This window comes from Pungitius pungitius, chromosome 15 (genome assembly GCF_949316345.1).
Source record: "Pungitius pungitius chromosome 15, fPunPun2.1, whole genome shotgun sequence".
Lineage (NCBI taxonomy): Eukaryota > Metazoa > Chordata > Actinopteri > Perciformes > Gasterosteidae > Pungitius > Pungitius pungitius.
Window position 1 is genome coordinate 7,906,066 of NC_084914.1, and position 25,530 is coordinate 7,931,595.

At 45.1% G+C, this 25,530-nt stretch overlaps 4 protein-coding genes across 10 annotated transcripts; 2 read left to right on the forward strand and 2 right to left on the reverse strand.

Annotated features, from left to right (window-relative positions):
* The first annotated feature begins 3,003 nt into the window (after positions 1-3,003).
* On the forward strand, positions 3,004-7,017 carry LOC119209083 (nuclear autoantigenic sperm protein-like). 3 transcript variants are annotated; one of them, XM_037458079.2, is made up of 15 exons: positions 3,004-3,174; positions 3,294-3,404; positions 3,678-3,758; positions 3,855-3,964; positions 4,076-4,173; positions 4,327-4,492; positions 4,600-4,673; positions 4,761-4,837; positions 4,935-5,008; positions 5,290-5,478; positions 5,559-5,731; positions 6,180-6,251; positions 6,378-6,470; positions 6,548-6,678; positions 6,762-7,017. In XM_037458079.2, the coding sequence occupies exons 2-15, from the start codon at positions 3,304-3,306 to the stop codon at positions 6,766-6,768; spliced, it is 1,446 nt and encodes a 481-aa protein (XP_037313976.2). In that variant the 5' UTR covers positions 3,004-3,174; positions 3,294-3,303; the 3' UTR covers positions 6,769-7,017. The 3 variants fall into 3 exon arrangements, with proteins under 3 accessions (XP_037313976.2, XP_037313959.2, XP_062413669.1); XM_037458062.2 differs by having other exon boundaries at positions 3,006-3,174; positions 4,076-4,492; positions 6,762-7,016; XM_062557685.1 differs by lacking the exon at positions 3,004-3,174 and having other exon boundaries at positions 3,298-3,404; positions 4,076-4,492.
* Positions 7,018-7,984: 967 nt separating this feature from the next.
* Positions 7,985-17,886, reverse strand: gpbp1l1 (GC-rich promoter binding protein 1-like 1). Of its 3 annotated transcripts, none has more exons than XM_037458086.2 (12): positions 17,769-17,886; positions 14,867-16,188; positions 14,399-14,513; positions 12,577-12,706; positions 10,798-11,141; positions 10,476-10,551; positions 10,160-10,356; positions 9,921-10,064; positions 9,153-9,308; positions 8,910-9,034; positions 8,724-8,826; positions 7,985-8,629 (listed from the first exon to the last, which is right to left on the reverse strand). In XM_037458086.2, the coding sequence occupies exons 3-12, from the start codon at positions 14,456-14,458 to the stop codon at positions 8,453-8,455; spliced, it is 1,512 nt and encodes a 503-aa protein (XP_037313983.2). In that variant the 5' UTR covers positions 14,459-14,513; positions 14,867-16,188; positions 17,769-17,886; the 3' UTR covers positions 7,985-8,452. The 3 variants fall into 3 exon arrangements, with proteins under 3 accessions (XP_037313983.2, XP_037313982.2, XP_037313984.2); XM_037458085.2 differs by having other exon boundaries at positions 17,622-17,812; XM_037458087.2 differs by lacking the exon at positions 17,769-17,886 and adding an exon at positions 17,501-17,615.
* Positions 17,887-18,068: 182 nt separating this feature from the next.
* On the forward strand, positions 18,069-19,703 carry LOC119209090 (transmembrane protein 69-like). The gene is made up of 3 exons (XM_037458094.2): positions 18,069-18,241; positions 18,419-18,467; positions 18,668-19,703. The coding sequence occupies exons 2-3, from the start codon at positions 18,420-18,422 to the stop codon at positions 19,373-19,375; spliced, it is 756 nt and encodes a 251-aa protein (XP_037313991.2). The 5' UTR covers positions 18,069-18,241; position 18,419; the 3' UTR covers positions 19,376-19,703.
* ipp (intracisternal A particle-promoted polypeptide) lies at positions 19,671-24,529 on the reverse strand. 3 transcript variants are annotated; one of them, XM_037458059.2, is made up of 10 exons: positions 24,356-24,529; positions 23,603-24,011; positions 23,299-23,510; positions 22,851-23,070; positions 22,567-22,722; positions 22,265-22,432; positions 22,027-22,164; positions 21,706-21,828; positions 21,277-21,497; positions 19,671-21,191 (listed from the first exon to the last, which is right to left on the reverse strand). In XM_037458059.2, exons 1-10 carry the CDS (start codon positions 24,488-24,490, stop codon positions 20,967-20,969), a joined length of 2,007 nt encoding a protein of 668 aa, XP_037313956.2. In that variant the 5' UTR covers positions 24,491-24,529; the 3' UTR covers positions 19,671-20,966. The 3 variants fall into 3 exon arrangements, with proteins under 3 accessions (XP_037313956.2, XP_037313958.2, XP_037313957.2); XM_037458061.2 differs by having other exon boundaries at positions 23,603-23,959; positions 24,356-24,527; XM_037458060.2 differs by having other exon boundaries at positions 23,603-24,027; positions 24,356-24,523.
* Positions 24,530-25,530: the final 1,001 nt, after the last annotated feature.

Sequence of the window (25,530 nt, forward strand, 5' to 3'; positions counted from 1 at the left end):
ATGGGGTACCTAATAAAGTGGCCGGTGAGTGTATATGAATACAAGCTCACATCTTACATTGAAGAGTGTTTTACACTATGCTAGTGATTTATTATCACCAGAGTACAATTCAGAGGAAACTGAGTGATCTATTTTGCATACTAAAAGGAGAAACAGGTGTTTTCCTCAACAGATAAAATCTGCAACAAATTTAAAGTATTCATTCTAAATGAATTAGAGACAGTGACCATCACACCTATTCTAATTATTATTCATTTTATTCAGATTTTGTTTTGAATCGCAGCATCTTCCAAATACTTTATAAAAGGCCCCCAAGTCTCTTCGAAGGAGTCACTGATTGTTCATTTTATTAAGCTCCATAAAACCATTACACGTGCTGGCCTGTTTACTTCATGTTTCCTGAATTTTCTCATACTACTGAGCTCTTGTGCATTTAAAGAGGCGCAGGGCGGAGCACTGTTACAACACCTTGTACTATCCTGTTGGCAGCAGAAGGCCTTCTTCATTTTCATTTCCTTATTGCCACTACTTGAGGTTGAGGAACACCAACCTCTTTATAGGCATTGCTAGTTTAACAAACATTGCTTCATGAGTTTTTGGAGACATCCTGTTGGTTGATTGTCTGTGACAATTACTGTGCTTCAAACAGTGGAAGCATAATGAAAGGGAAAAGAACTGTGCTTTTTATAGCGCTGCATGATGGAGGCCACGGTGTCAAGCTGCAGCTGATACTGAATCCTCTTTAGTGACCCTTAAAACAAATCAATGTGATTTGAGACAGGGATTTTTAGGCAAATGAAGCTCTGTTTCTAAACAATCATCTGTAGAAACCTGTTGTTCAGTTCACCTGAGTCTATAACCTAACGAGACAGAGGATGTTATCTGCTCAAACAGCCCCTCCACCATGCCTCCCTTCTCCGCTGTCACCAATTGATGTCTTTGGGTGCCGTTGCCATGGGCACTGCATCAAGGGCGAGCTAAGAGGAGGACGCACAATAACCTTCTGTTAGAAGCTCCATAGTAGGCTAATGATCAAACATATCCCTGTGTTCAACAGCCGTTTCACATTATGCTCAAAAATAGTGCATCCACTTCACTGCTTTTTGCAAATATATTTGAAAGGCATCAATGTGTCCATCATCCTGGTCACAAAAGGCCATGCAAAATATCAAAACACTTTAAATGAATCATGCAAAATACTGGTGCCGATATTGGTTATTTGGTATATTTCTTTGTCCTCTTTCAGAAATCCTCTAAATGAATTTGCATGATGGCACACAACATGTCCAAAGGTTATATATTGGTTCATTGATGGGTCATGATATAAGCATCACTGCTCTGTGGGACTTTCATCAAAGGTATATTTGTTATAAGCTGAAAGAATGAGTGAATGAACGAACGTGATCAAAATTTGGAAGCCCGGATGGGGACGTCTGGAAGAATTCAGCCAAACGTGTTCTCTTGTTCTGGTAGATTTATACATCAGATCACAGGTCAAGTGTCAGCGCTGCGTTTGCAAAGGCAGGAGCATTTCCTTCGGCCCGCAGGCCGGAACAACCTCAGCAAGAACACGTTTTATAATTCTTGTTAAACATAAAAGGAAAGATTTCTATTGGCCCTAAACTAGCGTTGAGGAGGAGCAGGTCCTCCCGCTGCAACACAAGGTCCAATCACATGCAATGTGTGGTCTCCTAACCTTAATGTAAACATAACGAACAAAGCGTGAGTGTTGTATGGTGCTCGGTGCGTCTCTAACTCATTCTTATCAGATCTGTGTCTGCCTGGTTAGCGTTTTCTGCTTTGCCCTCTGACCTTGCACTCCTCAACCAGGACAAGACAGTGAAAATGAGCGCTAAGCAAAACGTTTTTGATTTTGAATTGAACAAATGAAATGAAAAACTTGAACCAGTTGAAAATGTTTTACTATTGAAATGAACCTCTGTTAAGTCATTATCATAGAATTAAATAAAAAGCAATATTTCACATTTTGGGAAATGCTTATTCACTTTCTTCCAAGCATTTGATGAACATGAGAGTAGTTTCAATCATCTTATCACACTGCAATAAAACAATAGCAGACCTATAGCAACCTAAATTACATTTAGAGGTACAAATATACTTTTGCTTTCTTTACCAGAAATAAAAGATTGGTGTCACCGGAAAGGTTGAGTGCATAATGTAACCTATGGCCAACAATAATAAATGTTTTTCTTTTTGGAAGAAATATGAGCTAAACAAGCAATTTTTTCACTCATGATGTTTGTTATGTTGGCAGATTTTACCGAGAAATTACAGCAGTTAGCCATGATGATGACACTGTAAGGGAGGGTGGAGTACAATTTTCTTGGTGTGGGGTTGATTGGATGCCAGGCCCAGGCTTGTCATGACGAGCCAGGAGCACAGGGGAGCCAGCAGGAGGTGTTCAGTGGGGAGCTGGCTGATCCATGTCCCTCACAGCAGGACGTGACAGCAGCCCTGTGTAGGTTAACACAAACACACACACACACACACACTACATACAGACATACATACTAAATATACTGTGCCCCCCGAACAGCTTAAATTAAACAGTTTCACACAATTAAGCACAGTGTTGCTTAAACCGTTGTGGATACCCCAAATGTTCAGTATCAAATTAGATACACATTAAATAAGAAGTAAATTGTATAAATAAACACACAACAGAATACATGGTATAAGAAATGACCATATAGCCTGTATATGTAGAATTCAGCACATGAAGTTTTATTTCATCCTTATTTTATCTGGTGTGCATTACATCCACCATTTGACAAGGAGTCTGGAGTGAAATGACAGTGCTCCTATAAACCTATGTTGTATGTGTCAGTTTAGTCTTTGCTATATATTTAAATGTTTCCCCATAAACTACATTTTGTGAATTAAGTTGCATCAGTTGTGTGAACTCAAACCTGATCTTGTCTTCCTCCGTCTCTTCGCCAATACTTGGTGCCATTCGTCTACCTTTGCTCTGTGTCTTTAAGAATGATCCCGCGCTGGTTTACGAACACGGAAATGAGCCGGAAACGGAAAGAATATTTCGCGCCAAATTGAAACAATGGAGCAGTAACTCTTCAGTCTTCTTACGGACCCGCCGGCGAGACACAAACCCACGAGCACCTCTTCAAACGGTTCAGTCGCCACCTCTCGGACAAGGTAAACCATTTTGGCTGGAAACGTTTTGCTTTCACGTGGACATTTCAACCCGCAACACAATTTACGGGCCCAACTAATTTATCGGGTTCGGTTTGTAAAGCTGTTTTCTCTTCGTCCAGTTGAGCGAACATGGAGGAGGCCAACAAGCTAATCGGCTCCGGCAAGAAGCACCTGGTGATGGGCAAAGTGGTGGAGGCGGTGAGCGCCCTGCAAGAGGCCTGCGGCATGCTGTGAGTTTAACTCTGTGACAATGGAAGCAGCTACACGCACACAGACACACACACACACGTGACGATATTAAGTTAGACAGCTCCGGCCAACGAGCTTTTTACCAACAACAAAGAGGAGCTCTTGTGAAAATGATCGACGTGAGAAATTGAGGCCCCAATCTCAATCCAATTGAAGTCGGCTGTGCAGACTGTGCAGCTGTTGGGTCGATGCAGTGGTTTCCAGGTGTTCTTTCGTAATGTTACAATCTGAAATTTGACACTTGTTTTTCCCAGAGCTCAAAAGTACGGAGACACGGCAGACGAGTGTGGAGAGGCCTTCTTCTGGTGTGGCAAAGCGCTGCTGGATTTGGCACGGTAAGGTTTTTAGTTCTGCACCATGCCCTGTTGGCCTTTTTCTTTGAATACAAGTAATTTTTGAAAATGCAGATCTAACTGACCCCATTGTTTTAGGATGGAGAACTCTGTCCTCGGTAATGCTCTGGAAGGGGTACCGGAAGATGAAGAGGAGGATGAAGAAAAACCCAAGGACTCAAATGTTGACTGTACTGAAAACATTGATGGTGAGGGAACTGTATTAAACCTAGAGGAAAAAATAGTTTTTTTGGGGGGCCTGTTTTACCAGGAATTTAGTTGTGGGAAGCTGCTACACTGCTCCTCTTAACCTTCAACAGAGAAGACCAGAGATGAGCTGAGGGTGCAGGTCTACGACGCCATGGCAGAAAAGAATGACGACGCCGAGGCGAAGAAAGATGAGAGTGACGACGCCAAGGCGAAAGATGAGAAAAACAGCGACGCCGAGGCGAAGAAGGGGGACGTCGAGGCAAAGAAGGGGGACGCCGAGGCGAAGAAGGGGGACGCCGAGGCGAAAGATGAGAAAAACAGCGACGCCGAGGCGAAAGATGAGAAAAACAGCGACGCCGAGGCGAAAGATGAGAAAAACAGCGACGCCGAGGCAAAGAAGGGGGACGCCGAGGCAAAGAAAGAGAGAGGCGGCGACGACGAGGTGAAGGATGAGAAAAACAGCGACTCTGACAAAAATGAAGACGAGGAAGCAGAGGAAAAGTCGTCGGATGAGGAAAAGGAAAAAGGTTTGTTTTTCTACATATCGACCTTTGGTTACAAATGGCTTACTGATGGTTGTAATTATACATTGCCCAAATGATCTGAATCAGTTTCATTGACACTGATGTTTCAGACGTTGAGGAGGATGACGACGACGATGAGGAAATGGAGGCGGAAGAGCAAGGAGACGATGGAGCTGCTGAAAAAGTACCTGACCAATGGGCTGTAACACACATGCAATGACACTACTGGGAGAGATAAGGTGTCTAAGTATATCTGTATGTGTGTTTTGAGGAAAGTGACGAGGAGGAGGTGGGGAACCTGCAGCTCGCCTGGGAGATGTTGGAAGTTGCCAAAGTCATCTACAAAAGGTAATGGGGACACCCCCCCCCCCCTAGCTGTTTCCAATGGTGACGGTCTGAGCTGCAGCCTCAATGTTGACTGATGATTCCCTCTCTGTTTAACAAGAAAAGAGAATAAGGAGGATCAGCTCATGGCGGCCCAGGCTCACTTGAAACTGGGTGAAGTTTCTTCTGAATCAGGTACTAAGATCACTGAATCATCACTGCGGCTGAATCTACACCGTTGTAAGTGACTAACACAGATGAGGGTGGGGAGGGGGGTATGTCCTAGTGAAGAACATCATTGGCCTGATGGAAGGTTAAATTGATTAATGGTTTAAGGAGTGTGCCGAGATGCACAAGGAATCAGTTTGTGAAAGACAGTACACTACTGTACCATTACATAGAAACCGCAAAGGTGGTTACCTATACATTTGGTTTTTTTGGAATTTCCTTGTGAGAAGTTGCTGCTTGTCTTCAAGGAAATTACACTCAGGCGTTGGAGGATTTCCAGGAGTGTCTGAAGCTGCAGGTGAAGCACCTGGACGCAGACAGCCGCCTGCTAGCTGAGACTCACTACCAGCTGGGCCTGACCTACAGCCTGGACGTCCAGTACGGCCGGGCCATCGAGGAGCTCAGGAGCTCCATCTCCGTCATAAAGAGCCGACTGGGTGAGCACGCTTGGCCCGCCTGCACGATCGCCGCCGTCGGACTGTTTCCATGCCAACGTCCTACGTCGTTTACCCGGCAGACAAACTGCAGGCGCTGCTCGACAAAGCCGAGGGCCCCGACGCGCTGCCAGAGGAGAGGAAGGAGATGGAGGAGCTGCAGGCTCTGCTGCCAGAGATTGAGGAGAAAGTGGAGGACGCCACGGAGGGCCTGAAGATGACCAACGCTGCTGCTGAGGACGGGACGGGTGCACCGGTAAGTCTCAAGAGGCCTGCTAGGTCACATGACTTCATAAGGATCAACAGTGAGGGAAATGCACTGGTTTTGAGTCTTTTGCATATTCATAGAGGTCTTTGGGATTCTATTTTATTTTGCTGGTTCTTTTGACAGAAATGGGTTTAAGTGGCAAACGTGAACTGTGGCGAGACCTTGTGGTTGCATCTTGACTTTCTGACTGAACCCGTCTGTTTATTGAGAAACAATTAATTTCCCTGAACAGCGTTTTTCTTTTTTTGCATCAAACGGTTAAAATGAAACCGCCAACCTGCTAGTTGTCTGGAACACGGCACCCTCCTTTTGAACTAGGAGATCCACATGTAATGGAGGTCCAAAGTGAATCGAGTAGAATCCATCTCCGGCTTATTTCGGGTGTAAATCAACAGGACCGATTGTGATTGTGACATAATGTGAATGTGCCTGTCAGGGCGGCGCCTCGACCTCTTCCGCGTTGCCCGTCTCCACCGTGAAGAGCGCCGACTCGTCGTCCAGCTCAGCGGTAGGTCTCGTCATGTTGTAGGAATAGTAGTTGGTTGTATCTCCTACGGAAGAATACGTAGTTTGCCCCGATCGCTTGGACCCTCGCAGAGTAGTGACACGTCTGGGAATGTTGTCTTCTACTCAGTTTGACGTCACGTCGACCAGCGCAGTCGGCTCCACAAATGGACACGCCTCCAAAGCACCGGCGTCAGACATCTCCCACCTGGTCAGGAAGAAGGTGAAGGAGCTTTTTTTTCTGGAATTAAAATAATTTGCGCAACAGATTTGTCTTGAACCAACGCTTGTATATTTCAGAGGAAACCAGAGGAGAGTCCAGTGAAGGAGGGCGCTGTGAAGAAGGTGAAGCAAAACGATGGCGATTCCAGCGACATTCACAAAGCCAACGGAGACACAAACGGACACGCCGACAGTACGGAGGTCAAGAGGTGAGAGACGCAGCGGAAATGTGGCTCAAAACAAATACGAAAGCTTTGAGGTGTGCAGCTGTCTAACTCCTTTTCTCCTCCAGTCAGTGAAGATGCGACGAGTTGCCTCCACCCAAGAAGAGATTCACCTCACGTGAACGTGACGGCCGCCAACTGTCGCTCCACCTGTTTGCTGCTGTAGATATGCATCTTTTTCTATGCCTGTTGTGATGTCAGTATGTACCCTTTAAAGTTCAATAAAGTGATTTTGATAAACCTTTTGGATGTCCTCAGTCAGGCCATCTTCAATAATTAGACAAGCAACACAATTCTGCTCCAGAATATGTGACCATCACAGGAATGTCTGTCCCTTCCCCATCTAAGGGATTTAATGCTTCCTGGTTGGAAGTTATAAGCAAAGATGGGATGTCATTTAAATATGAACAATTGTGGGTATTGCCTTTAAACCCTGAATCTGTGGTATTTGTCAAATTGACTTAATGGTTGCGTAAACTAGTTTCTCCTTGGTTGCTTAAACAGGTAATTGTACTGATCTCAACTCACACGCGTCCTGGTGCACACTTTATACAACACAGTAAATTTGAATGGCTCAGTCACTCACTTTGCTGCTGTGAAGTCTGAATGCTTGTTTCAAGTCCATTTCTTTTGCAGACTTTGCCCCACAAACAATTTAAATCTGAGGAATAGAAACACTGATCAGATTTGTTTAAACATGCATTAATATATTCTTGCAATAACTGCCTGGAAGGCATTTGAATCAAGGAGTAAAAATATAAAATACACACCTGGAACTTTACATTGTTACCATGGTTACATGAGTGCTGGCAACCTTTTCCCGCTATGACCAAAGTGTTGGAAAAAAACCGAACTGAATCTTTAATATAAAACTTAGATTAAGCATCACAAGCTCGTCTACAAACCAAGTGAACGGTCGTACGGATGCACCAGTTCTCAAAGTAGAATTACTTCCTGGTTTTCTTGAATGGATAAACCTGATTTGTCCAACCTCATGAATAGTTTTCTACGTTGGTCGGCTCTTGAGAATTTGTTTAAGCACTACCCACCGAAACACCATTGAAGAGTTCACACTACGGTCCTTCTGTAGAGCTCCAATTTCTCCTGAAGCCAGTCAAAAATACACCTAATTTTTCAGGGGACACTTCGATCCTCATGTTCTTGGCAGTGGTCTTTATGAAGCATTTTAGTGAAGATCCATCATACCGCACATCAAAAAGGTTGATGAAAGTGAAGAACTCTCCCAGCACAAAAGGAATCGCATGTGGATTCAAACACCACAGTAGCCAGATTCATATTGAAACATATCAGCTTGTCAGGAACCAATTTTTATTAATATCATTAATAATGTGTCATCAGCATCATCAATGAAATGAGTTAGTCCATTTAAAGCAGAATCAAGTGTGCATTCATTGCCCTTCTTTTCTTGATGAACACGTCAGTTCCACGAAGCGAGGAAGAAAAAGGAAGAACGGGAGGGGTGTGAGGGGTGGTGGTGGTGGGGGGGGAACTGGGTCGGAGACGAACCGGGACTGCAGTGAAGGAGGAAACGCAGGGAAAACGACGTCTGGCGGAGCAGGAATCTCCCCCTTCACTGGGATATGATTGGTTTTTCCCTTGTGCAAGAATGACAACAAAAAAAGAAAAACAAAACGGTGCTCTAAAAACAAAGATGAGAGGAAGAGGGGGATTTGCTTGCTGGGATGTTTTGTTGGCATTTGTGTTGTTGGATGTTTTTTCTTTGTTCCGTAAAGCCACGTTAGGATTTGATGCAGTCGTCGTCGTCAGAGGTCTGGCTGCTGCTGCTACTGGTTTCGGACTCAGAGCCCTCCTCAGCGTTCTCCTCGGCCACACTCCTCCAGGGGGTGAAGTGGAGGGTCACGCCCCGCGCCCTCGGGAGCAGCACCCCGTTCCTCTGCATGCCGTTCCTCTTTAGCTGGTCAAAAAAAAAAAAAAAAGTTGGTGAGGACCAGAAAACTGACACGAGGGCGTTGCAGTGGCGCACGCTCTTTTTTTTTTCCTGAGCTCACCTGTTCAGTTTTAGTCTGAAACTCTCGCAGCTCGTCCTCGGTCAGAGGCTGGAAGTTGTCGTCATTTTCTGGGTACTCCTGCCAGCCCATGGCCTTCAGCAACCTACAAGAGCAATGCAACGTTCCGCTGAGTTGATTATCGTGTGTGTGTGTGTGTGTGTGTGTGTGTGTAGGCGTGTAACCTACCTGTGCTCCGCCTCCAGGGAACTCGACAGGTGTTCAGTGTCCGAGTCACTGAGCGAGTAGGACAGACCATTCTCGTGACACACTTCCTCGCTGTAGGCTTTGGGCTCCGGGGTGCTGCTTTCACCCTGAGACACAATCAGTCATTTACAAATGCAACAAAATACAAAAACTTCAGACTTGTATACCAACAGTCTTCATTTGCGGGGACAGAAATGACAGAAATGAAGTGAAATTGCGGCGTACTTCTCCAGATGTTCCCGGGCTGCTGCTCGTCACCAGCTCTCCAGTGCCCTCGTCCTTCAAAGCTCGCAAGAACTCGCTCTTGCGGTCCGGGCCGCGCCGCATTAGCTTCAGCCTCGACGGGGCAATGTCTATGGGAGGAGTTGTGCTGGAAGGGTGCTACGGGAGTGGAGGTATCGCAGGAAGGGAGCGAGAGAAACCAGGAGAAGAGACATGGAAATTAGCAAGGCGGTGACAACTAGGAGCTCCATTTGTGAGAAATTCTGCTGGTCTAAGAAAGAGGTCGTTTTGCATGTAGTGTTACTTTCTGATGCTACTTTCGCGTGAGTCATTCAGGAGGAGCCTTGTTGCAGAGCAGCAATGGTATAAAGTCTTATAGATTACAGCCCACTTGAGATGCACAACAGATGTTTTCTGTCATGCTTATATGCTGAGCTAACTTGCATAGATGTGGTTATTGAAATTGACACCTTTCATATGAGAGACTGTTGTTCAGAAGCACTTTTAAAATGTAAAGAGGGTTGAGCTCTGCGTGTAGGTGTTCAAATTGTTGACTGATGAGTCAGAACTAACAACATTTTACCGCACCAGCAGATAATGACCATGTTTCAGTAAAAACCTGTGATGTTACTCAACACTTCTAAACTTCACAGGTCTGCTGGCTGGGCAGTTTTTAAACGCAAGAGTAGACTGCTGCATGGTGTTTTAGGTTTGGAAGCTCCCTTAACGTCTGCTGTAATGGCAGAAAAAGTCCATCCGTCCCCTTCCTACCTCTTTCGGGTTGCTGTGCTGTGGTGCACTGACTGGGGGGCTGGGTTTGGCTGCAGAGACGGGGCTGGTGAACACGGAATCTCGGCCCGGCATGTGAAGGCCAGACTTTGTGATCTCTCTCCCACCGGATTTCCACTGGGTGCTCTGGAGGAAAAAAAAAAAAGACAGATGAGCTTCCATCGCATCATGGCAGCCACGTGATAACATCACGTCATTTGACACGTCACAGCAAGTCCTACCTTGGTGGGGGCCACAGCAGGCTTTGGGACCAGGTTCTTGTAGATGCTGGAGCCTGAAATGGGAACTTTACTGCCATTGGTGGGCAAAGGGCCAGCAGTGGCGAACCCGGCAGAGAAGGCCGTGCCGGAGTCCTCCTTGGAAACCTTCTTGATAACCAGCATTTTGGACACCATCTGTTTGCCACTAGGGGGATTTTCTGGAACATCAAGAGTGAAGAAAAGGGTTTTTTTTGTCGAGTTCAAAAAAGAAAGTGTCTACCAGAGCTTAAATATTTTAACAGTCTTTTTCCTTTTAATCTGGACTAGGAGCACTTACCCCAAACTCCAGCATGGGGAGCCACTGCTCGCATCGGAGTTGCAGGCTTTCCAGTTGTTTCAGGGTTGAGGGAAGGCTAAAAAAATAATAATAATAAAAATCAAAAGATTGAGCATTTTTGTTGTGGACAGGTGAGCTGGTTGAAGGGAAACTATTTGCATCACGCAGTAAATGTAAAGGGCACTTTTCCTTTAAAAATGTCATGTTATTCAGAAACCTCTTTATTAAACAATCCAATCGGTTAAGCCACTGACTCACGAGTATCTCATCAAGCGTTGAGGTCGGCATGCTAAAGAAGGCCCCGTCCGAGGCGTCTACTTACAAAGTCCTCCTCCACAAACTTCAGCTTGTCGTCCTTGCGTTCCTCGTTGGGGAACTTGTCCGGGTACGAGGGGCCCTTGCGGGGATGAAAGTTGCCGTTGCGCTGCCGGTGCCCCACCTGCCTGTCCCTGTCGACCCCTACCCGTTTGGGGTGGCGTCCCTGGTGGTGGTGGTGGTGGTGGTGCACGTGGTGGTGGCCGTCCTGGGCCCCCCGTGGCGCACCGTGCCAGCTGGGCGTTTCCTTCCAACAGGAGCCCCCAGCCAGCCCACCGTGCCCTCCTTTGGCCACCCCTGAGTCCACCGAGTCATGCCTCAGAAGCAGAGAGGGCTGCTGCCATCCGTCACCTAGAAAGAGAGAGAACAGACAGGGTGCGTGAGAATGATGCTAAAGGGCTGAATACCAGCAAACTACAGCTGTCAGAAATGAAACAGAAATAAAAGGATCACTTCATATCTTACTGCTTTTCTAATGAACCATTCCAAAGACACTTATTTTTTTTTTAGAGAGCATGAAAATAAAAGCAGACTTTCTGCTTTACAGACAGGGAGGAAAGCTAAAGTGAGGAGAGGGACAAGTCCTGGAGGACAAATGGCTAAAGAACCTGTAAAACAGGACGCTTAACTCATCGACTCCTGCCTGGAGAAAGGATTTTACCACTGCACCTGAATGCACCGTGGTGGTACAACCTAACAAACAAAACCATTCATCCGGAACAACAATGCTGCAGAAACCGAGACAAAACACAATTGAATGGAAATATGATATTTCACAAAACCAACGCAGGAGGAACTTCAGCATTATTTTAGCAGAGTGCTCCAGCGGACTGACGACCACCGAGGCCTCTCACACTTTAGAGGCAGCCGGCAAAAACTACCGTTTGAATCATAACCGGCATTATTTCCATCCTGAAGGCTCAAGGAAAGGATCCTTGTATTAACTTCACATGGTCTCCCAACTCTACTCGTTCACACCAACAATTCAGTCAACGTAATGACCTTTGATTATGAACACCTGCGACGAATAGATCAAACTTTACTGTCAGTCTTTATAATGCATAAGTTCACCTGGCGGTTTGAGACATTCAGGCCGAACGCTGGAAAGGAGAAAATGTGTCCGCCTCTCTCTCTCTCTCTCTGTGTGTCCTCGTGAGAACTAGTTACAGTAAAAATAGCCCTTTTTCTCCCACTCAAAGAAAAACACCCAGTAATTTCTACATATGCAATCAGACCCAAAGCGATCTGCTGTTCGACTTCCTCTCTGAATGGATCTGATGGGTAAAGAGAAAAAACTACTACCATTTCTTCATAATTAGCAAGCTAAAATGTTAGGGCTGCCACAGAAAGCCTTTTTGGGGCAGTGAGCAAACGGCTCCAGGTGGTGCAGGTGGAGACTGGCCTGGATTTGCAAATCGATGGGATTCGCAAGCTGGATTGTAATCAGATTTGTAATCTGTTCCACGGACACAATTTCGAGTTTAGCCCGGTAATTCACCAACAGGCTTCAATGAAAACATACATTTCAAAAATGGGCCTCCACCCCCTACACAGGTGTTTCACTCATGCATCTGACAACGCCTCTTCTCAGGTCTGTAGATCTGCACAACCTGCACTCAGTCACCGTTCCCCCCCCCCCCATCTCTGCGTTGTGTCGCACTGCTTTCATTGGTATTAACGTGACACATCACAAACAAAGCCTTTTGAATTTGGTGGCTGTGGCGCAGCAGCACCACGACGCACCCGACCAACAGCGTTTTGACTGAACGAGGCTCTGATCCGTTACCTGCTGGAGCGCGCAGGGAGCCGTTGTTGAAGAAGCCATCGGAGGAGTTGTGGCGGCGGCGGCTCACAGCGTTTCTGCCGTCTCTGTGGTGGTGGGGCTCCCCTTGTTTGTCAAGGTTGGCAGCAGGGGACTGCGGGAGAGGGGGGGGGGGGGGGGGTAATGGTCAGTCAGAGTGAGACGGTTCACTTGGACGGCAGACAATGAACAGCAAAACTGCTCTTATCACTCAACGGCATTTCAGGGTGTTCCTTCTTTTCGCTCTGCGTAGTACGCTAGCCGAAATACTCGCCATACTTTTGAGTTCCTCGCGTACTACTTCAGAGACCTTGAATAACTCCAAAGGAAACCGTCACTATGGGGATCTATTCTTGGTGAACCAGAGAAAAAAACACATCGCAGGAACTGAAAACAATCTGGGAAGGCTCCATCGTGAGAAGAGGCGGGTGGCATAATAATCTCCTGCAAAATGCGGGGCTCTATCTGGATCATATCCTTGACATGAGCCGAGGTTCAGAGATTAAATTAGCTGGTGTCCTTCGGCCTATCTCTGCCAGGCGGCATCTCAACGATGTTTTCTTCGAATGAAAAAAAAGGAAGAGGACATTGAACTCTGGCAAGTGAATGTAGGTTAATCCCTGGAGACAATTGACGTTGAGCTGAAGTCGTCCGTCAACAGGACAGACTGAGCGCTTGTTTCTGTCTCCGCTCTTGGATTCACTCGGCTGAGCAACTTCCTGATTTACAGTTTACATTGAACACTCAAACGGGCTGTTAAGACGGATCAACACTCTTTAAAAAGAAAAAAAAGGATGAGCACGTTTTCCACAACAACATTAGAATTTTATAAATTGTATTTATTAGAACATAACTAATCCGGATGACTACTTGGGTTTCAATATTCATTCCGAGCTAAATGTGAAAAAGTTTCAGCCACACCCCAAATGATGACTGGCAATTCAAACAACTGGTGTGATTGTGGTTCTCTTGTTCAACTCAGAGCCTTCATGGGTGAGAATAAAGTTGGAGGTAAGCAAGTCTTTGACAACTGAAACAAACGGCTCAGTCAACACTCTAAATCAGTGTTTCAGTTATGAGAAAAACAACAAAAAAACAGGCTCTGTCACAAATGTTAAACAGCGAGCCTTCTCGTCGGCTACCAAACATCTGAATGGATAACACAACGGACCTGAGAGGTCAGTCTCTAAAAAAAAAAAAACTCGATTGGCATTAAAAACATCTCCCATTTGCTTCATTGTCAGTCACCGTACCCATCATACTTTGCACTCAATAAAGATTGAAACAACTGTATTTGTTTCATTATCAGAAGGATAAAACGATAAATATCTAAAAATGTCAATATAAACTAAAAAGCAGGTATTTATTCTCCATTTTACTCAGCTGCAGAAATCCAGTCTTTTAAAAAAAAAAGGGACTCATTTGTTTGCAGCTTTTGGTAAGGCGTCATTTAAAAAGCTATGTTGGGAAACAGACAGCATAATACCATATCAAGATATGAATTTAATACAATTATCAGCAAACTGAACATCTAAAGTTCGACCTTCCAGGAATTAAATGTGTTATCCTTGTTGTTCTCCTTAGCAGTAACAGATCTATTGATGCTCAGAAGCAACAAAACCCCCAAAACCTTCCATATCAGTCTTTTTCATTAAAGTACACAGAGTCTAGGTGTCCAAGTGCTGAATGCACCGTTCCTCCCTCAGGCCGACTTCACACAAACACTCACTCAGGTGTAGAGAAACACACTTGCACCCCCCCCCCCCCCCACTGACAAACCCACACTAGTTCCTACAGCACTACACACCTTGGCAGGCTGGGGCGTGGAGAAGTTAAGCCAGGCAGGGACAAAGTCATGCTGCGCCATTTAGGTCCAGTGTTTCCGGTCAGTGGATCGAGGCATCAAACCTCATGGCCAGGATCTAACAAAGGGGACACGTATAGAAGGACATATTCAAAACAGATACGGCCAATTCAAGCCCAGAAACAGAAATTAAATTCATTTTTCCTCCCAGGCATCTTTGATTTCATGGAGTTTCTTTGAAGGGTTTTTTTCTAACAGCAGTTCTTCTCCCGAATGAGGATAAAAGACGCCTATTCTTAGCAGAAAACAAGCTCAACTTGCTGCAGCTTTTAAGCTGATAACTGGTTGACAGCTTTTTATTCTTCAACATGTTTATCTTATATAAAAGAAAATAAGTACATTGCTCTTTCTCTAAAGCGATTGTGCACAAAAATCTGCTACCCACAAAATGTTGACAAAATTCATCCTTACCCCAGAGTCTGTGGCTCTGAAGTCCTCTGCCTCCTCTCTCGGTCCGGCTGGGCTCGGTTCCTCAGGCCTGTGACAGACGGGGAGCAGCACAGTGACAACTCCCTCTCCAACTCCTCCAGGACAGCGCAGCCCCTTTTCCCAGAGGCAGATCCCTTCGTCCAGGATGAAACACTGAACGATGGGTCAACAGGTTGCAAAAAGGATCTGGAATGACAATCCAGAAAACTGTCCGGGCAAGTAGAGGTCTGCAAAAGGACCAGTACGCCAACCTGAATCAGAGTTCCAAACTGCTCGTGTGGAGGTCACGTCTCGGATGAATTGTGTGTGCCGCTTGGTCCAATCCAGGTATTTCTTTCTTTTCTTCCCCAAGCAGACTCAATCCCTCACCAATTCAGTGGAGCCATTATCAGGAACCTCAAAGCCCGATTGGATTTTATGCTGGATGGCTAAATTAGTTGAGTTTGAAAGGTGATGCGCCCCCCCCCTCCCCCTCCACGGTCAGAAAGTGCCAGGTTGTTTTATAATTGAAATAAGGAAGCAGTCTGTGAAAGTTGTTCGCCCTGGATAATGGACAGCAGATTTTGTTGCAGTTCCACTTTGACACCAGACAGAAGGAAACCGACAGGTGTTATCCTGCCACACTGCGGGCCAGTATGCTTTTGCGTCGACTCCCCTTTAACGAATCATTTTAAGATCTACCAAAACACATGCAGAAAAGAAAAATGAGCTACGAGTCTTTAATTGGCAATGGAGGTCACCGAGAACCACTGCTCACCTCATCAAACTGATGAAACGGACTGACCGAGTTTGAAAAAAATAATGCTCAATGGTTTAAAGTCACATGACAGTGAAGGAAGCAAAGCCCGATGTTACATCGCCGTCATTTTGGGTTTGGGTTAGTGAAACAGGGATGCTGCTGGATGATACATTATTATGCCAATTTTATCTTTATATACGTTATACGTTTTAATATCACATTTGTAAGACGCCCATCTGATTATATGCCGTTTTCTGATTGAAGCAGATAAAGGGTGGAGCTCCGATTTCATAGAGATGCAAGCTCAAAAGCTCAACAAAAATCTTCCAGAAGTCTAAAGATCTTTGTGTCTTATGATGAACACAAATTCCTGAGCAAAATTCTGACTTGTCAAAAAAAGTATTCCTCAAGAAAGCTCAATCAACTTCTTTTTTCCATATGAAGATCCAAGATAGTCAAGAGAGTCTCTCCTTTCCTTCTTCAATGAGTTTCTCACACATGGAGCTGCAGGGCTGTGATTTTCTTGCTGAGGGTTCACTGGTATTTGCTCCTGTACACACTGGACCTGCAAGAAAGAATAAAAACCTGAATTAAAAAAATTAAAAAAAATCTCAAAGCAACAGGTGAGAAAACACAAAAATGTACAATATTTGGTACACCTAGCTTAATACCAGTAAATAAACAAGTCCTGCAAAGAAAAAAGAAAAATAAAGTCCCACCTATATTTTAATGATTCAACTGTATACTTATTTGGGATATTGTTATAAAAAGGGGTCCATAACCCAACAAAAAGCTTCCAAAGTAACTATTCCATTAAAGTCACATCTGTCTGTAGCAGATGAACTGCACGGATGTCGTTTTAGACAAAGTTTTCATCAATGTTATATTCAGTTATTCTTGCGCAACGGTCAGATGTGTCAGACATTAAACCCCAAAATATCTTCCCATTCAAGAAACACATTTAAATGAACTTCCTTTGACACAAAATACTTAAGAGAAATTATCAAAAAGAAGAAGAAGAAAAAAAAAGACTGCGCGATCCTGCAACCATTTTGAGCGGAATACATGCGGTCTTTTGTAAAACTGCTCCGACTTTAGTAAATAAATTATTTATAACAATGTAAAAATAACTCCAACACTTTCTTCCTCGGTACTTCTCCGAGGCCCTGGCAGTGAGTGCGATGCAGGATGAAAACGAGGTATACAATCTCAGAGAACATTATATTCAACAACTGTTTGGATTAAATCGAACGCACCAAAAACAAAATCAATCTCCGTATGCACGAACCGCCACCGTGCACATGCCCACTGACACAGACGCTCCACAGCCCACTGACACGGACGTTTAACAACTCTCGTCTGAGAGGAGTGACAGCGACACGATATTGTGGCAAAGCACCCAACTTGGCGTCGTTATACACATGTGGACATGTGCAAAAACGTTGCAGTTGGATCAACCCAACACACAGGAACGTTACATGCACGTTCACCAAGCTAACAGACGTGCGCCGAGTGATGCTATACCACAAGCTACATGGAAATCAATTAACAGTTTGCGACTCAACGCGGCGGAAGTGTTAAATGCTCAACGTTAATCTGCAACTACGAACGTTGACGATATCAGATCTTTCCTCACTCTGCTGTGGGCCAACTCTGCTTAGTTAGCTAAGGTTAACGTTAGCGTAGCATTTTGTTAGCTAATAGATAGCGTTACCCAGCCTATTAAGTAACGTTCACAAGCGAAAACTGCTAGGTAGTTGAAATCAATCAATACGGTTCGAGGGCTTAGCATTGTAGCAACGTACTCAATGTGTTCGCGGAGGTCGAAGCAGTCTATTTAAGCAGCTGTCACGTACATACAAAAGAGGTAAACAGACCTGGCTTCGTTGAAACAACACAGTTTCAAAATGGCTACCCTAGCAGCGGAGCAGCACACATTTATCAGCTTGCTAACTGCTAGCGAGCTAACTTGCAGTGTTTCATGACGATACCGCGTACCTTCTCCTAAGCAGCATAGTCTCCGATGGATACTGACTGTAGCATATATAGAATCTGAATACATCAACCAGACTGCGCCTTTCGGGCAACAGAACAGTTCTTTACCAACAGGCTATGGATGTTTGTTTGGATTTTCGGAGGGCTTACCACTGGCGCTGCCACTATGGGACTGAACAACCTCAATGAAGCTACGTTCAAGATCTGTCGAGATTATGCAGCCTAACGAGGTTTCATAGTGTTTTTAAAGGGGAACAGGCTTAGGGGTTGGCGTCTTCAAAACATTTCTGTTCAAATAAAACAACGTCTCCCCAGGTGAGACATGACATACTTAAAAAAGATATTTAACAATGATATATATTATATAACATGATGTTTGTAGCACACATTCGCGGATTTTGCCATCTTGAATACAGCGTAATACCGCCACAGACAGCCCTACTAGTCGATCTGCTTTTCGGCATCATTCAGTATGCTATTAGGCAGGCGTTTAGTTGAGCGCCGATAGAATGGTAGCCCGCAAACGACCTTTAGCTAAGTTAGTTAACTTAATAACCTACTAACTCCATGCAATTGTGCCTACAGTGAACGTGGCATACCATCGATTGACGGATAATTAAACGGTAAAGTGTTGGTCATTGCAAAGCTGGGTTAAAATGGATGTTACAGTTGTATAGCTCTGTATTGCATCAGGTTGTATGCTGGCTGCTAACAGTCCGTTTTCTATCATAAATACAACATCAGTTAGGTTTGTGCTTTACGGGGTGTTTTATAACCAATGAATATCTTCTCTTTTTCAGAATGAGAATGATTAGATTTGCATCTGAAAGACGCGTAATGCTGTCTGGGGTAAGAAATATACGTTGACTGATCAATCCAGCATGCTTTCTCATGACTTAAATACAAATGTATACTCTATGTGCCATTATTATAACAAGACGCCATCATGTTTATTGCCTGGGTCCAGACAATTGAATAGGCCCACTCGCATATACGAATTCTGTCTAACATCAGACAATAATGTTTGAGTCTGATTATTCATTTCTCAGGTCCCTGTATGGAGATGTCTTCAGCAGTCAGTCAGAGCACCAAAAATCATCACATCAAAAGCTCAGATGCCCTTTCAGTCCAGACCCTCCTCGAGCTTAATGCCTTGCACACTAACTCCCACCAACATGTTGCGCATCAGGCCAGTGAGCTGGCAAGCCACCCGTCTCTGCCACAGGGATCCACAAGGCACCTCGGAGAGAGGCAACCTCAAAGAGGGTTTCAGCTTGAGGGCCCTCGGCCAGGCTCCCAAACCGGCTCTCTACCTTGGTGTTTCGGGGCTCATCCCTTTCCTGTTTGCACCTCTCGCTATGGCTGCCACACAGTCCTTCTACCCTGAACTGGCATATGCTCAAGTGGTCTATGGAGCGTCTATCGTCTCCTTCCTGGGAGGCGCCCGCTGGGGGTTCGCCCTCCCCGCCGGCAGTCCCGCTCAACCTGACTGGATGAACTTGGGCAACAGTGTGGTGCCTTCCCTTCTGGCCTGGCTGGCACTGCTCTGCAGGGACAGTTTTGCAGAAGGAGCGCTGGTAGTAATCATGGGACTGGGTCTCTCTCTGCACTATGACCTGACCCTGCTGCCGGGATACCCTTCCTGGTTCAAAGCCATGCGAACTGTCCTCACTCTGGTTGCCACCTTCTCACTGGTTGCAAGCCTAATAATTAAAGAATTCTACCCTGAGAAGAAGATCAAAGACGTTCAGAACTGAGTGGAGGAAAGTAGTGAGCCATAGGGACACAAATATTGGGCTCATGTGCAGCATGGTTGGTTTATACAGTACGGAGCAATAGTTTTGTCATCTACAATACTTTTAATAGATTTTGGAAGACATGTACAAATGTAGAATACCATTTAGAAAATGAATGAACAGTTGTAAAATAGGCACATTAATATCCTGCTAGTTTGAAAGAAAGAAACTGTAGAACAGGACAGACTTTGAAATGAATGAATCGTTTGCTGCACAGACACAGAGGACCCTTACTGAAATGTGGTAATTTTACATGTGCAAACTAGGGGAAAATAAACATTGGAATATTTGCAAACCTTTCTTTCATCAGTATAGTAGTGTGGCTCTAATAATAATGTTAACTATTCAAAAACATCCTCAATCGGTTTAAGATGTTTATATTTTCACACATCACAAGGTAGAAATGTATCTCAAGTTGTTGTACCGTAGATCGACAATGTAAATGTCCTGTGTACATTGTGAGAATGGGCTTGTATCAGATTTGCAAATCAATGAAATGTTGCAGTGGAGGTCTTGAGCCTCTTCGGTTTTGAAAATTTGAACTTTTGTAAATAAGAGGTAACGTAGATGGACTTTAAATCCAGCAAGAACATGAAAGCTTTATGAAGGTTATCAAGTTTGCAAGCAATATTGGAAAAAAATGACGACTCAATTGACATGTGCAATAGCTTCAGTGAGCTTGCAAATGTGATCCCAAGATCTAGAGGCAACATGATACCTACCATAAACAAAGGGTAAAAATATCTACAGTCCTACAGGAATGTTGCATATCTCAACATCAGAAAGTTGAAATTTACATTTTAGTAATGTCTGGTGACACTGAGTGAAATGACAAAACATAACTGAGTGTAAACAGTGGTTAAGAGGCACTATTATATACAGTATTATTTATATATATATACACACAAAAATAATTCAGTGGAAATTACTGTGTGATAACTGCACTGCTATGAAAACAGTGGTTTGCTGTTCAAGTTTAGAATTGTTCTCAGTAACCACTTACCATGGAACCTTGGTTCCATTATTAAGCTCAAGTGGTTCAATAAATCTTTCAAGTAGCAACACACTCACCTCAAACATTTCTTAAAGAAAAAATGAAGAAAAAACAAAATATAACCGTGCTTTCACGTCTGTTCCCAAAAGGAGTCGACTTGAGAAGCAGAACACCCAAAAGCAAAATCCTCCGCTATGAACGATATCCTTATTGCAAGGATCACTTTGTCATCAAATAGGAGTTTCTTTTCTACTGATATTCCTGCAAAGGTATTTAGTGAGTTTATAAATAGAGACACTGATAAGTCTTGTAGCAGTCTAAGTGGTTTTGGCAGTTTTCCAGTTTCAGATCTGCTGTCAAATGTTCTGCACCAATAAAACGGAAAGACATGTCTGACATGTCTGTTATTTATAAATAACATCTATGATCGAGTGAAAGCCTACAGGGACAGAAACGCAATTATGGGTTTCTTAAGGTGCAGCTTTTGTTTTAGTCAATGCAGTTTTGGTATGTTTCAAGTGCTGATATGGATGTCCACAGCTGGAATATTCCCGGCTATCAGAGCACGGCTAGCCCGCCGTCACAGCGGCTGGTGATCATGTTGCCAACTTCAGTCCAGGTATCCAGGTGAGGGTCATAGATCTCCACCGAGTCCACGGTCACCGGGGCTGAGAAGTCTCTGCTGGCGGCCCGCCCGCCGACGGCGTACAGCAGCCCGTTGACAGCTGACACAGACACGCCCGCGCGAGCAGTGGACATCGGAGCCACCTCAACCCACTTCTCCTGTAGAAAGACCAGCACAGCGGTGAAGGAGACTGTGCGCCCCCCCCCCACAGATATTGACAGGACACTGAAACGACGACTTCACCTCTTCTGGACAGTACTTCTCCACGGTCTCCAGGGCCCCGAGGGCCTCATTCCAGCCTCCCACCGCGTAAATGCAGTTGCTGAGACAGGCGACGCCCACGTATGCGCGACGTGTGACCATAACGGGCAGAGCGCTCCAGCGGCGGGAGATGGGGTCGTACACCTCGGCTGAACGCAGCTCCATTCCTTCATCGCTGATTCCTCCGATTACGTAAACAAACCCTGGAGAGAGACGACATCGTTTATTGTGCAGCCCCTTGACTGAGGAGTACAACTCATCGGTAAAGAAATGCACGGCAGGGAACCAAAGTGAGAAGGACAGTTTAGTGGCAGTGTAAAACTAGTTGGAGAAAAGCACTTAACTCCACTTATCGCTTGCATTTGGATTGTGCACGTTGGATTTTCAAACTAAAAAAGGGGAGGAACCCACCTTGCAGCTCACAGCAGCCGAAATAATAACGAGGAACTGCCATGCTGCCAATGACCTCCCACTTGTTCTCCTCTGGGTCGTACCGCTCCATGGTCTTCCCAATCTCGGAGCCAATCCAACCTCCTACGGAGACACATTGCGATGATCAGCTTATCCTGGCCACAGAAGATATCACGGCTTTCACAGGCTGAATAGCGCACACACCGGCAAACTGAGCGTCACCCGTTAAAAACCAATCCTTTGCGCCTTTGAAAGCAGTATTATAGTATATTATTAGTTTTAGTGTATTTTGATTAAAAATGGTGATATTGTGTCATTTACCGAGTGCATACAGCGCTCCATGGCAGGGGCAGACACCAACTCCACAGCGCGGAAAGTTCAGAGACGCCACAGCGGCCCACTGCTTGGTCACTGGGTCGTATCGCTCAGTGCAGTCAAAAATCATTGAGTCTTTCTCCCCTGGGGCAGAAAAAAGGGATTCCTCATCAGACTGAAGGAGGATGACAATATTTTACTTTTGGGCTTGAACACAAACGAAAGACGACCTCAGCTCTCTCACCTCCCACCACGTAGATCATGCCCTCCAGTACGGCAACCCCCACACCGCTGCGGGCCTGGTGCAGGGACGACACGGTGGTCCAGTACTGGTTAAAGGTGTCGAAGCGCTCCACGCAACTCAACGCCCGGCTGTCACTCCAGCGGCCGCCCTGCAACCGCGTGTAGCCTCCTGCCAACGGGAATCGAGTAAAAGTGGCAAAAATGGCATTTCTTATTTGGAACAACTAACACATAGTCTCGATTCACCTATATGCACTATATGGAAATATACTTTTCCATGTTGATACAAGATTTGAAACGAACCAATGGCATAGAGGTATTTCCTGGCCTTCCTTCGGGGTCTCATCTTGGCTGGTTGGAGCTGACTGTACATCTTGTTTTCTTTGGGAGACTTTGTAACTTCAGTGTATTCCTTCAGCAGAGTCTGCAGTGCCACCCGCAGGCTAAAGTCCGAAATACCTTTGATAATAGTCAAAATGTTATACACTTCAAGATGTTGTTTACCATCAATTATATAGCAATATTGTAAATATAAATAGCTAATATAAAAGGTATGTCAGGCATCTGGAATATGAGGTTTCCCTCACCCTCTATGTACTTGAACAGCCTCTGTGGAGAAAGCAGAGGGAAGCGTACTGGTTCCAACACCTCCACAACGTGTTTTTTCCTTTTTGCCACATCTTGGAGGACCCAGTCCATGGCTGCAGTGAATACCTGGTACTCATCCTCAATTCTCAGCTCTTCACTTCTCAGCAGCCTCACCAGCTGCTCCTTCGACAAGCCCTTGAACTCATCGGTGACACACACCTAAAAGGGAACAGTTGGTGGAGGTCTGTAAGCATTGAACTCGAAAAATGCCAGTAGGATTTGGAGCATTTTGGGCTAAATAAATGGTAAAACAACAATTCTGATAAAAGGCTGAATACCATATTAAGAGAAGATGTCATGTTTATCTAGAACACAAGTACATATACCCATTGGGTAAGTATTGTCAGAGACCTGAAAAAGCATGCAGTGCCTTTTACAGTTTCATACCTCCAAAAAGTGACCATGAATGTAGTTCTCAGTAAACTCTAACATGTCCATGCAGGCAATCTGCTCCAGGAACTGAAAGATGCCCACACAGTTGGACGGGTCCATGTGGACCTTGAGGAACTCTCCACAGATAGACACCACCTCGTTCAACTGCAGCATGTCTGCTGCCACCATCATCTCCTGGACGTTGTCCACCGTCACACTGATCACGCCTGATGGGAAAGGGCACACGTAGAAGCTCAGCAAACATGCTACAAAATGACACAGAGGGGGAAATAATTGGAACATTACAATGGACGCCGACCCGTGTATATGAAGTCCAGCAAAACCTCAAAGACGTCCGTCTCCACTCCGAGGAGCCGCACCTCCTCCTTGTCCGCCTCCCTCATCCCCCCGGAGAACAGCGCAGAGAAGTAAGGGCTGCAAGCAGCGAGCACCAGCCGGTGCACCCTGAAGACCCGGCTGCCGACCCTCAGCCCCACGTCACAGAAATCGGTGCGGAGCCGCATCTTGTTCATCTGGGCCAGGACGAGTCTGGCGTAGCGGTCTGAGGCCAGCAGGGCCTGCTCGGACGCCTGGGTTGCCATGGCAGCGGAAGCATCACCACCAAAGGCACACGATGCTGACATTGAGGCGGAGGACATAGCGGCTGGGGGTCGGTCTGTGTTAACATGGAGGCCCACCTCTTTAGAGAGTGTCAGCATGAAGCAGACCTGGAAGACACACGAACTGATGCACCAACGCCAACAAAACGAGACAAGAAATAGAGTCCTGAGCCATAGGGCTCCTGAATTGTATCATGGTTTAGCTCACTGGTGAAGTCAAAGTTACTGTTGGTCCCAATTTTGCTACGTGGTTTATACAATAAAATGAAAACATCGTTAGCAAGACATGCTAGCCAACAGACATCTCTACGGGGTGGATTCAAACAAAATGCCGTTAACTGTAACGAGACAACTTTACAACTCGACCAATCCCTTCGCAGACGGCCTCAACTTAAATAAAAATGTTGTACAAACAGACATGTGGGGAATTCAGCTTGTGAGCTGCGACTTACCCATAAGTTTACTGATGAGGATGCAACTTCCGTCGCCCTCCAGACTGTCAACACGTCTCTCTGGATCGACTGCATTGGCCTTGCAGTTGAATCTCCAGTCCAGGCATAACTAATCAATCCTCGAGATCGCTGCATTTCATTATTCCTGCATCACGTTCATATTGGCGGTGGCAATTGCAATTGCGGTCTCGGCTCTTTCTTTTTTCTTTTTCCTTTTTCGTCGGTTTAACTAAATCATTCTCCAAAATTCTCGCAAGGTGTGTTTATAAAACACGACACCAGATGGCAGTGTCGCCTTTCAACAAGAATTTAAACGACTGGAAGTCCTTGACAACAACCCACAGAAACCGACCATATACATTATTATAATGTTCTGAGCATGACAATCCCGCAGCAGAAGTGTTATTTTAAATATAGCCCTCTTCCACTGTCTTGGCTGTAACCTCTTCCACTGAAGACTAGGATTTAGACGACAGGCAATGGACAGTCAAGTTGGTGGAAAACCTGTTATCACTTACACAACTTTAGCATTGCCAGGACACATTAGACCTGTCTCGGAGTTGCAGAAGGGGGGGGGGGGATAAAAAAACACTTGTGGCAGTTAGAGCTTCAGGAAAAAGTATTTTAACTGTTGCTTAACTTGTATTTCCTGCTGTTTCAATGTGTCAACCAGAGACAGCTAAGAGCTGGAGAATATGAGGTGGCACCAAAGCAGATCAATTCAAACTCAAAGTGCCAACCTGGAGACCCCTTTGTGCCACACGTCTGGGTTGGTCTGCCCTGCTTTGTTAAATTTCCCTAAAAGGCATCCATCATTGCCATTGTCTCAACGGAACAATTGGCTTATTGGTTAAAGCTTTAATCAACTCTGTATGATAAAATATAAGGCAAAGCTAACCCTCTGAAGTGAGCGAGCTTTAAACAAATTTAAACTGTACCCGTTGTAATTTCCACCCTGGTTGCAGCCAAAACGACACTTAATATGTTACTTGTCTGCTGTGAAAAACAAACAAAGAATTGGCCATGAAAAGAGTAATTTGTTTGCCAAGTAAACCTGTGAGGATAGTCCAACTTTGAGCAAATTATTGGCAAATTTATATTATATAGGCTATGCATGATAATTACTAATGAACTCATTTTCATAATATACCTTTAGTATTCATCTTTCGATGAAT